At 39.2% G+C, this 12366-nt stretch overlaps 1 protein-coding gene across 2 annotated transcripts in view; it reads left to right on the top strand.

The window, feature by feature from the left end:
- Positions 1-12366, top strand: part of SNW1 (SNW domain containing 1) — a 43856-nt gene that overhangs the window by 22651 nt on the left and 8839 nt on the right. For both annotated transcript variants that reach the window (XM_073011200.1, XM_007987417.3), the window contains exons 6-10: positions 1350-1454; positions 2400-2469; positions 3414-3479; positions 5847-5963; positions 7316-7457. In XM_073011200.1, the coding sequence (XP_072867301.1) occupies positions 1350-1454; positions 2400-2469; positions 3414-3479; positions 5847-5963; positions 7316-7457 (500 nt within the window). The remainder of the gene's footprint in view (positions 1-1349; positions 1455-2399; positions 2470-3413; positions 3480-5846; positions 5964-7315; positions 7458-12366) is intronic.

Here is a 12366-nt window from a genome sequence, read left to right as displayed (position 1 = left end):
CTCAGACTGTTCTCGAACTCCTGGGCTCAAGCAGTCCTCCTGCCTTGTCATCCCAAAGTGCTGAGATTACAGACTTGAGTCACTACACTTGGCCTCTTTCTATGCTTTTTTTTTTTTTTTTTTTGATACAGAGTCTTGCTCTGTTGCCCCAGCTGGAGTGCAGTGGTGTGATCTTGGCTCACTGTAACCTCTGCTTCCCAAGAGAGTCTTCTGCCTCAGCCTCCCAAGTAGCTGAGATTATAGGTGCCCACCACCATACCTGGCTAATTTTTGTATTTTTTTTAGTAGAGACAGGGTTTCACCATGTTGGCCAGGCTGGTCTCGAACTTCAACCTCAAATAATCCATCCTCCTCAACCTCCCAAAGTGCCGGGATAATAGACGTGAGCCACTGTGCCCAGCCTATGCTCTTTTCTTTCTTTCTTTCTTTCTTTTTTTTGAGATGGAGTTTTGCTCTGTCACGCAGTCTTGCTCTGTCACGCAGGCTGGAATGCAATGGCACGATCTTGGTTCACTGCAACCTCTGCTTCCTGGGTTCAAGCGATTCTCCTGCCTCAGCCTCCTGAGTAGCTGGGATTACAGGCTTGCACCACCATGCTCAGCTAATTTTTGTATTTTTAGTAGAGACAGGGTTTCACCACGTTGGCCAGGCTGCTCAAACTCCTGACCTCAGATGATCCGCCCACCTCGCCCTCGCAAAGTGCTGGGATTGCAGGCATGAGCCACCTGGCCTGGCCCTATGCTATTTTCAAATTATATTTTTTATTTTTAGAAATTAACAATTACTTGTGGTATATGACCTAAATCACAATTATTATTTATAGGTAATAGATATCTTTATAGTACTTCTAAATTTTGAGACGTTTCACTTGACTAAATCTGCATAGAGAGATGAATTACATACAGATATTAAGGGAAAATTCAGAGTTGGTAGGGCTTCTGTCATTATTTTTTCTCTGTTTTATAACCTATGATTAATCAAAAACTGCTAACTGTAAGTTGCCTGCTGGGATTATTATGAGTATTTTTTCCTCAGATGCAGGCATACCAAATAGGTACTGTTTTCTAGACTGCTTGTCTGTGAAACTGAACACTGCACCTTCCATTTTGGAAAACATATGAGGATGGGTTATTTGCAAACTAATACCACTCCAGTTTTTTACTGTAACTCGTAATTTATGTTCTTTTATCCCTCTTGCTGTCTGCTTTGTCTAAATATTGTGTTAATTTTCTGTTAATACTTTGCGAAAGGAATTGAAAATGTAGTCTAGCTTAAGATTGTAATAGAAGGAAAATACCTACTGAAAGTTTGAACTAATTACACCTTTAGTTTTTATCTGCTTTCTTCAGATATACACCATCTCAGCAAGGAGTGGCATTCAACTCTGGAGCTAAACAGAGGGTTATTCGGATGGTAGAAATGCAGAAAGATCCAATGGAGCCTCCAAGGTTCAAGTAAGTAAAAAGGAATAGGCTACTAATACACACAATAGCGTGGATGGATCTCAAAACGATTATGCTGAGTGAAAGAAGCCAGACGAAAACAAGTACATACAGTATGATTCCATTTATATAAAACTCCAGGAAATGCAAACTAACCTGTAGTTACAGAAAGATCAGTGGTTGCCTCTGGGGAAGGAGGTAGGGACAGAGAGGAGATGAGAGGGACAAGAGGAATAGCTAAGGGGCAAGCAGAAACTTTTGGGGATGATAGACATGTTCACTATCTTGCTTGTGATGATGATTTCACAGGTGCATATTTGTGTCAAAATTTAATCAAATTATATACTTTAAGTATGTATATCTAGTAAATGTCAATTATCTCAATAAACCTACCTTTTTTTTTTTTTTTTTGAGACAGAGTCTTACTCTGTCACCCAGGCTAGAGTGCAGTGGGGCCATGTCAGCTCACTGCAAGCTCTGCTTCCTGGGTTCATGCCATTCTCCTGCCTTGGCCTCCCGAATAGCTGAGACTACAGGCGCCTGTCACCATGCCCAGCTAATTTTTTGTATTTTTAGTAGAGACGGGGTTTCACCATGTTAGCCAGGATGGTCTCGATCTCCTGACCTCAGGCAATCTGCCCACCTCGGCCTCCCTAAGTGCTGTAATGACAGGTGTGAGCCACCGCACCCAGCCTCAAGCTGCTTTTTAAAATGGAAAAAGGTATATTACTCTGCAAAATGACAGTAATGTTGTGGAGGTGGGGTGAGTAACGATTTCAAAGTTGGCCAAGTTTTATTCATTGTCGAAGTGGAGTGGTAAGTGTATATCATTATACAATCTCTGTTTTTGTCTATGTTTGAAACTTTTATGCAAGAAAAAGGAGGGGAGACTTGGTATGATGACTAAAAGGGAGGAAACTATATCACTGTGTGGTTGTGTTTTGATTTATACTTCAGGATTAATAAGAAAATTCCCCGGGGACCACCTTCTCCTCCTGCACCTGTCATGCATTCTCCTAGCCGAAAGGTATTCTTTGCTGTAGTCCACAATCTTTTTTTCTACTTATGGTCATTAATTTTATAGATAACCTCCGTATGCCTGTACAGGTGCATGTCACCACATTGACTTGTAGTTTCTTTTTTTATTTTTCAAGATGAAGTTTCAAGAATGCTTATGAGAATGTATATAACATGTTAGCTGTACGTTTTGTTATTAGTAACCCAGACCCTACTTTTAATGGAATGGACAGGGTCTGCTGTTTCAGTTAAAGGATGTTATTGGAAATGAATATATGGGTTTATTAGGTCCCTGATAATTTGAGTGACTGTTTAAGATATATTTTGTTAATCAAGAGAACAATTTTTCATCCAAAAGAAGTCACATTGGCCAGGCATGGTGGCTCACGCCTGTAATCCCAGCACTTTGGGAGGCCGAGGCGGACGGATCACCTGAGGTCAGGAGCTCAAGACCAGCCTGACCAACATGGAGAAACCCCGTCTCTACTTAAAAAAGAAAAAAAAAGTTAGCCGGGCGTGGTGGCGCATGCCTATAATCCCAGCTACTTGGGAGGCTGAGGCAGGAGAATCACTTGAACCAGGAGGTGGAGGTTGTGGTGAGCTGAGATCGCACCATTGTACTCCAGCCTGGGCAACAAAAGCGAAACTCCGTCTCAATAAAATTAAAAAAAAAAGAAAAAAGTCGCATCGCTTTAAATATGGAAAAATACTAGCCAACATTTGTAACTGTCAAGAATAATTTCTAGATTATTTTCCATTTTTCCCACTAGTTCAAAGTTATTACTAGAATTATATGGTAAACTAGTGCTAGCAAACAAATGGACTGTTGGCCTTTTACTATGTCTGTGCATATGTCAGTGTATATGGAGCTATCTTTGAAGATAAAGATTATACTTAAGATTTACTTTGTAGACTATAAATCTAAACCTGTCTCTTCTTTCACTCTTCTCTCAGATGACTGTAAAGGAACAACAAGAGTGGAAGATTCCTCCTTGTATTTCTAACTGGAAAAATGCAAAGGTAATTAAGTTGTCAAATCAGTCTCTGTTAGTATTATAACCTACTGGAAAACACCAATAAAACAGCTACAGCCTGCGTAACTGTAGTTGAAACAACACATGGCTTAACTGAGTATTTTCAAAAAGGAATGCCCAATTTGGTGACTTTTTTAATGTAATATAAATGTTAGTATGCCAGGCACATGAATACCGTGTCAGCTATTTTTTTTTTTTTTTTTTTTTGAGATGGAGTCTTACTTTGTTACTAGGCTGGAGTACAGTGGCATGATCTCAGCTCACTGCAACCTCCGCCTCCCAGGTTGCAGCGATTGCCCTGCCCCAGCCTCCTGAGTAGCTGGGACTACAGGCGCATGCCACCACGCCCGGCTAATTTTTTGTATTTCAGTAGAAATGGAGTTTCACCCTGTTGGCCAGATGGTCTTGATCTCCTGACCTTGTGATCCACTGGCCTTGGCCAACCAAAGGGCTGGGATTGCAGGTGTGAGCCACTGCATCTGGCCCCATATCAGTTCTTTTAGTGCATTGTAGCTAGCAGAAACACATAGAGAAGGAATAAGTATGATAAAGTGCCATATAAATACAAGATGGTATTTAGAAAAACTCAAATTTATGTCTAAAAATTGTTTCCAACAGAAAGTAAACTGGTGTAAAAGATTATATGACAAGAACAGAGTAAATGTTTGGATACTTTAAGTGCTTTTATATTCAACTACTTGGCTCTGTAGTAGTGAAGGCTTAAGCTATATGTCTCTAATAATCGCTAAAGTTTCTAGGAGTTGTTAAGAATCTGGTGATTGTGGGATGGATTCCCTAATTACTCTTTCCTCTTCCCTGAATCATAGTTCATGGTTTTACTTTTGATGGATAAAGAAGGCCATTTCAGGTTTCTTAAGAGAATTTATGTACTCACCCTAAACAAAGAGGTTGTTGACTGGTCTGATTCGAGTTCATGAATATTATGTACCTGGATGGTATCTTGAGCTGGTTCTGTAACGCTTCATTTTTATGAGACCATGGACTTAAAGGTCCACATTTCAGAGACTAGTCAGGTATCTGGAAAATAAAACTAAGCCTGAAAGTTACATAGATATTCAAGTATAGTTCTTGAGTTATTGAAATGGGATGCAAAGTTTTAGAATGTAGAATGTCAGTGGTTTAGCAAACGGTTTTTTTCTTTTTTCTTTTCCTTTTCTTTTTTTTTTTTTTTTTTTTTTTTTTGAGACAGGGTCTCGCTCTGTTGCCCAGGCTGGAGTACAGTGGTATGATCATGGCTCACTGCAGCCTCAACGTCCCACACTCAGGCATTCCTCCCACCTCAGCCTCCCAAGTAGTTGGGACTACAAGTGTGCCCCACCGTGCCTGGCTACTTTTTTGTATTTTTGGTAGAGACAGGGTTTCACCATGTTGCCAGGCTGGTCTTGAACTCCTGGGCTCAAGCAGTCTACCTGCCTTGGCCTCCCAAAGTGTTGGGATTACAGGCTTGAGCTACTGCACCCAGCCTTTTTTTTTCTATTTACTAAAACTTTAGGGTTTTAAGAATATAACAGATCATTAAGACAGTACAGCAGATTTAACTTCCTATAGATGCTAAGATTATAGTGATTTATTCTGCCTTTGTTTGACTGTTACATTTATTTGAGGAGCAACTGTTGAACTGTTTGACATTGATTTCCTTTTATTAAAATCCACGATTATCAGCACAAGTATCTATTTTTCCATAGGTTGGGTTCTGAAATCCTACTGTCTGAGTTTAAATCCTAGTCGTCCACTTATTAACTGTATGACCTTGGGGATGTTACCAAAGCATCAGTGAAATGGACACAATAATGTTAGAAGCTTTATAGAGTTATTATGAAGGTTAAATGAGACCATAGATGTGTTTGATCTTCTGCATAAAGCATTCATTGATAGCTGCTGTTACTTTGCATCGTTGTGAAGAAAGATATAAGGGAAAAAGAACCCCAGTTAAGTGAATCTTAAAATGTGGGCATATTTTAATTTAATTTTAGCCAGGCTTGATGGCTCGTGCCTGTAATCCCAGCACTTTGGGAGGCCGAGGGTGGATCACCTGAGGTCAGGAATTCAAAACCACCCTGGCCAACATGGTGAAACTCCATCTCTACTAAAAATACAAAAACTAGCTGAGTGTAGTGGCTCACGCCTATAGTCCCAGCTAGTTGGGAGGCTGAGGTAGGAGACTCACTTGAACCCAGGAGACAGAAGTTGCAGTGAGCCAAGATGGCACCCCTGCACTCCAGCCAGGGTGACAGAGCCAAGGCTCCAGCTCGAAAAAACTTAAATTAATTTAACTTCAAATAATTAATTGAAGCACTTCTGTGACTGGGTTTTCTGTCTGCTTTCACCCTAGGGTTATACAATTCCATTAGACAAACGTCTGGCTGCTGATGGAAGAGGACTACAGACAGTACACATAAATGAAAATTTCGCCAAACTGGCAGAAGCCCTCTACATTGCTGATCGGAAGGTTGGTTGGTTATCATTTGTTTAATGCTCTTGTTACTTTTAAAATCCATTCTTGGTTACCTAAGGTACTGATAATTTAACTATAGTACCAAGCATCCAGAGAGAGTCTCACCCATGGTACGTGTGTCAGAAATGGCAGCTGCTAGTTGGCAGCGCTCTGCATGCTCCTAGCCTTTGTAGATGTGTACATACACCCCACAGTGGTGATCCAGCTCCCTCCCAACATGCCAGAATAATGATTTGCTGGGGATGATCCCATTTTGTGAAGACTGCTAGGTTTCGTAATTCTTGATTTCAAATTTTCCTGTATTTTAGATGTAGATGTCCCACAAAAAGGCAGTTGCAGGCAAAGACAGATAAACATTCTAATGAATTGAATACTACATAAAATGGCATTCATAGCATTGGCCATCTATTAATATTGCATAATGTATTAAATATTATGAAATTAGGCCAGGCACAATGGCTTATGCATATAATCCCAGCACTTTGGGAGGCCAAGGCTGGTGGATTCCTTGAGATCGAGAGTTCAAGACCAGCCTGGCCAATGTGGTGACACTCCATCTCTACTAAAAGTATAAACATTAGCTGGCGTGCACCTGTAATCCCAGCTACTTGGGAGGCTGAGGCAGGAGAATCTCTTGAACCAAGGAGGCGGAAGTTGCAGTAAGCCAAGATCGCACCACTGCACTCCAGGCTGGGCAGCAGAGTAAGACTTCATCTCAAAAAATATATATAAATATAAATATTATGGAATTAATAAATGATATTGAAGTTCACACGCATCATAGCATGTGTTTAGAACATAAAAAAAAGTCTTCTGTATCACAATGAGTACCCTTATAAAAATGATTTAGCAGATGTACGTTAAGATTTTATCTTGAATTGACTTGATTCATTTTGAAAATGTAACCAGTCCCTTTTTATTTATTTATTTCTTTTGAGATGTATCTCACTATGTTGCCTAGGCTGGTCCCAAGCTCCTGAGCTCAAGCAGTCCTTCCACCCTGGCTTCCCATAGTGCTAGGATTACAGGAGAGAGCCACTATGCCTGGCTTTACTTTTGTTTTTTGGATTGTTTCTGAGAAAGCATTAGTGAAACACTTGATTTACAAGATTAATTGGGGTCACTATAGTTTCAATCACTAAAATATTCCCAGAGAAGAAAGCTGACCTTGCAGTGTCTTCCAGGCAGGGTATCTTTTAGTGGACAAGATTCTTTGTTTTAATTAGCAGTAACAAATCTGAATTGTGTATGATTGCTCTTACCAGCCAGATTTTAGGGAGTTGGATGATAGCCATAAATATTTATCCCATGATAGTGTCCTGTTTAACATGTGACTTTACTAACAGGCTCGTGAAGCTGTGGAAATGCGTGCCCAAGTAGAGAGAAAAATGGCTCAGAAAGAAAAGGAAAAACACGAAGAGAAACTTAGAGAAATGGCTCAGAAAGCCAGGGAGAGAAGAGCTGGGATCAAAACTCATGTGGAAAAAGGTATGACATTCTCATTACTGAATTGAATTTTACTTGGTGAACAAAATACATCTATTTTAGAAAATCTTTTTTTTCCTACTGCATATAAAGTTAGGTACATCTAAACAAAATTTAGATACTTCAGATATAGTGTAGAAATGGAGAGTAATCTCTGCCTTAGTAAACTGAAGCAACAGGAGATAATAAAAAAGTGGGTCTTCAGTTTGGGACTGTACCAGAAGTTTTTAAACTTCTGAGCAATGTACTTTTAAAAATTGCATTATTACTCAAATGACAGGCTTGATTTTCTCTTATTTTAGTCTCAGAACTTAAGAGAAATTAGGTATCTAACTGAATAATTCCACTCCCTCATATAGTGAAATAATCCGGAGTTTTTCTACCTTGTAGGCTCTAATGCATTTCTCATCATTAAATCTGCCAGTATTTTCTCTCTGACTTTACTTAGTGGTCTACGTTGGTGTATTAATTCAATTAGAGTGGGAAGTCGAGTCCTAATTATAATTCAAGAAATTCTGTGAGGGTGGTTTTTTTCATTACTGAGTTCTTACCTGGTACATTTATTCATTCTTTCATCTATTTAGTGTATATTGAGCATCTGCTGTGTGCAAGGTTCTCTTTTAGACACAAGGTGTTTTTGCTAGACAGTGGGTAGGGGGATGGGATATAACAGTCAACATTCTAGTGAGTGTAGACAGACAAAAGTTAATGATGTAGTATAGTAAAAGGTAATAATTGATATGGAAGAAAAATAATACGGGGAAGGAGGATATAAAATTGCCAGAAGGTGAGAGTGGTCAAATAGCCCTCACTTCTGAGATGGTACTGTTAGCAGAAATACTTGAAGGAAGTAAGGAAGCAAACCATGTGGATTTCTGGGGGAAGAGCATCCCACACAGAAGGGCCAGCAAGTACACAACTGAAATAGAAGTATGCCTAGTATGGCTCAAGGAAGAGCAGGCAGGCCAATGTGACTGGATTGTATGAGAAAGAAGAGGATAAGTAGGAGATGAGGTGTCAGAATATTTAGGGCAGGTGGGAAGAGTAGTGGCCAGATCATGTATGGCCTTTTAACCTAAAGATAAAGCTTTTACGACAAGTGAAAAAGGAAGCAATTGCAGGGTTTTGAGCATAGTGATGTGACCTGATATACTGTTTTCCAGCCTTATTGAGGTATAATTGACAAAAATTATATAAAATATACAACATGATGTTTTAATATACACTGTGAAATATTCACCATTGTCAAGCTAATTAACTTACCAGTCATCTCTTATAGTTACTTTTTAAATGTTTTGGTGAGAACATTTAAGATCTACTCTCTTAGCAAATTTCAAATATACAATGCAGTACTGTTAACTGTAGTTACCATACAGCATTTTAGATCTCCAGAAGTTACTCATCCTGCGTAAATGAGATTTCGTACCGTGTGACCATTTCCCCAACATATATTTTTAAAAGACCTCCCTGGCTGCTGTGTTAAAAATAGAATACTGTGGAGTGGGCATGGGCTAATGCCTTCCAAATAAACTGTAAGAGAGATGGTAACAAGAGGTAGCAAAAACATGGTCCCATATTGATGTATTTTGGTGGTAGAGTTGACAAAATTTGCTTGTGGATTAGGTGGAGATACGAAAAAGAAGGAGGAGTTAAGGATGACTCCAGAACTTTTGTCCTAAGCAGTTGGGAGGGATTAAATTGCCAACTTCTCAGGATAAAAGTAAATATTACTTTTATTTACTAATATTGGGAAGACTGCAGGAGGAACATGTTTGGGAGGGAAAGATGAAGAATTTAATACAGTTAAGGATATGTTAAGTTTAAGATGGAGGTGCCAGATAATTGGTTACAGGAGTCTAGAGTTCAACCATAGGGAAATAACCAGAGTTTTAAGTAGTGATCCACTTCCCTCGGTTATATATGAATGACTTAATAAGGTGAGATATAAATACCTGCCTGGTTGTATACCTAACCATAGAAGATAATTAGAAGTAAAACTTACTGCATCTGAGTTCTCTAATAAAACGACAACAGAATGGTTCTCAAGAAATTAAAAATTTTAATGAATCTCTTGCCAGATAATAGTAAAAACTAACATTTATCAGGTGCTTATTATGGTGGGCACCACTCTGAGTACTTTATTTGTATTATCTCTTAATCCCTGGGGTGACCCTATGTAGTGGTACTATTATTGTGACTGTTTTACAGAGCAGGAAACTAAGGCTCATAGTGATTAAGTAATCTGCCCAGGTCACATGGTTAATTGGCTATAGAACCAGGATTTGAATCTAGACAGGCTTGCTCCAAATCTTATGCTGTTAACTGTACTCCATTCCCTCAGACAGATGAGGGTAGAAAAAAATGAAGATAGAAATAAACGCAGTGGAAATCAAGATGCAGCCAGCCCCTAAGGGAAATAAGCAGACAGTTCTTTATTCAATAGAATCTTTGAAGATATAAGGGAAACATTATGCATAATTCTTTTTTTCTGATTTTTAAAGTATTATCATTATTATTATTATTTTGAGACAGAGTTTCGCTCATGTTGCCCAGGCTGAAGTGCAATGATGCAATCTCAGCTCACTGCATCCTCCGCCTCCCGGGTTCAAGCAATTCTCCTGCCTAAGCCTTCCGAGTAGCTGGGATTAAAGGTGCCCATCACCATGCCCAGCTAATTTTTTCTATTATTAGTAGAGATGGGGTTTCACCATATTGGCCAGGCTGGTCTCAAACTCCTGACCTCAGGTGATCCACCTGCCTCAGCCTCTCAAAGTGCTGGGATTACAAGCATGAGCCACTGTACCCAGCCTTTCCTGACATTTTATTATGAAAATTTTCAAACATACAGAAAAGCTGAAAGAATTATATGATGAACACCCATATCTCCTGCCACCTAGATTATACACTTAATTTTTTTTTTTAAACAATTAACATTGCTCTCATGAAAGAAAAGCTTAGGACTTGACAACTTCACTGCTGAATTCTTCCAAACATTTAGAGAACTAAATACCAGTTCTACTCAAGCTATTCCAAAAAATTGAAAAGAAGGGAATGCTTCCAAATTCATTCTACAAGGTCATTATTATCCTGACACCAAAACTAGACAAATATACAACAAAAAAAGAAAACCACAGGCTAACATCCCTGATAGTCATAGATTCAAAAATCCTTAACAAAATTCTAACAGATAGAACACATTAAAAAAGATTTAGCAACACATTAAAAAAGATCATTCTTCGTAATCAACTGAACTATCCTTCATCCCAAGGATGCAAGGATGGTTCAGTATATGCAAATCAGTAAGTGTGATACATCACAATAATAGAACCAAAAATAAGAACCATAGCATCATTTCAATAGAAACTGAAAAAGCATTTGAAAAAAGTCAACATCCCTTCACGATAAAAACTCTCAACAAAGTGAGCTTAGAAGGAACATAACTAAAAATATTTATTTTTTTATATGACAAACCCACAGCTGACATTATACTGAATGGAGAAACATTGAAAGTCTTTACTCAGAGATCTGGAACAAGGCAAGGATGCCCATTTTCACCACTGTAATTCAACATGGGACTGGAAGTCCTTGCTGGAGGAATTTAGGCAAGGGAAAGAAATAAAGGGCATCCAGATTGGAAAGGAAGGTTGGGCACAGTGGCTCACACCTGTAATCCCAGCACTTTGGGAGGCTGAGATGGGCAAATCACTTGAGGTCAGGAGTTCCAGACCAGCCTGGGCAACATAGTAAAACCCTGTCTCTACTAAAAATACAAAAATTAGCTGGGTATGGTGGCATTCACCTGTAATCCCAGCTACTCAGGACACTGAGTCACAAGAATTGCTTGAGCCCGGGAGGCAGAGGTTACAGCGAGCTGAGATCATGCCACTGTACTCCAGCCTGGGCAACAAAGCAAGACTCCATCTCAAACCAAAAAAAAAAAACAAAAAACAAGGAAGACATCAAATTATACTTTATCAGAGACAGTATGAATCCTATATTTAGAAAAACCTAATGACACCACCAGAAAACTTAAAACCAATAAACGAATTCAGTAACATTACAAGATACAAAAGCAACATACAAAAATCTGTAGCATTTCTATATACAAATAGCATACCTAAGCTGAAAAACAAGAAGACAGTCCCATTTGTAGTAGCTACAAAAAAACTACCTAGGAATAAAGGTTTTTTTGGGTTTTTTTTGTTTTTTTTTTGTTTTTGAGACGGAGTCTCACTCTGTTGCCCAGGCTGGAATGCAGTGGCGTGATCTCAGCACACTGCAACCTCCGCTCCCCGGGCTTAACCAATCCTTGTGTCTCCGCCTCCCGAGTAGCTGGGACAACAGGCGCACACCACCACGCCTGGCTAATATTTTTTTTATTTTTAGTAGAGATGGGGTTTCACCATGTTGGCCAGGCTGGTCTCAGACCTCAGGTGATCTGCCTGCCTCGGCCTCCCAAAGTGCTGGTATTACAGGCATGAGTCACTGCATGTGGCCTCCTAGGAATAAACTTAACCAAAGAAGTGAAAGATCACCACAAAGAAAATGATAAAAGACTGATGAAAGTAACTGAAGAGGAGGCTGAGCATGGTGGCTCACACCTGTAATCCCAACACTTTGGGAGGCCAAGGCAGAAGGATTACTTGAGGTCAGGGGTTCAAGACCACCCTGGGCAACATAGTGAGACCCTATCTCTTTTTTAGAAAAATAAAATTAAATGTTAAGAACAGAAACTGTAGAAGACACACAAAAAATGGAAAGATAGCCCATGCTTATGAATTGGAAAAATTAGTATTGTTAAAGTGTTCATACTACCCAAAGCTAGCTATAGACACAATGCAATCCCTGTCAAAATACCAATGACATTCTTCACAGAAATAGAAAAACAATACTAAAATTTGTATGGAACCAC

The sequence above is a fragment of the Chlorocebus sabaeus genome, chromosome 24 (genome assembly GCF_047675955.1).
Source record: "Chlorocebus sabaeus isolate Y175 chromosome 24, mChlSab1.0.hap1, whole genome shotgun sequence".
NCBI classification, from domain to species: domain Eukaryota; kingdom Metazoa; phylum Chordata; class Mammalia; order Primates; family Cercopithecidae; genus Chlorocebus; species Chlorocebus sabaeus.
This window is presented reverse-complemented; position numbering and strand designations above follow the sequence as displayed.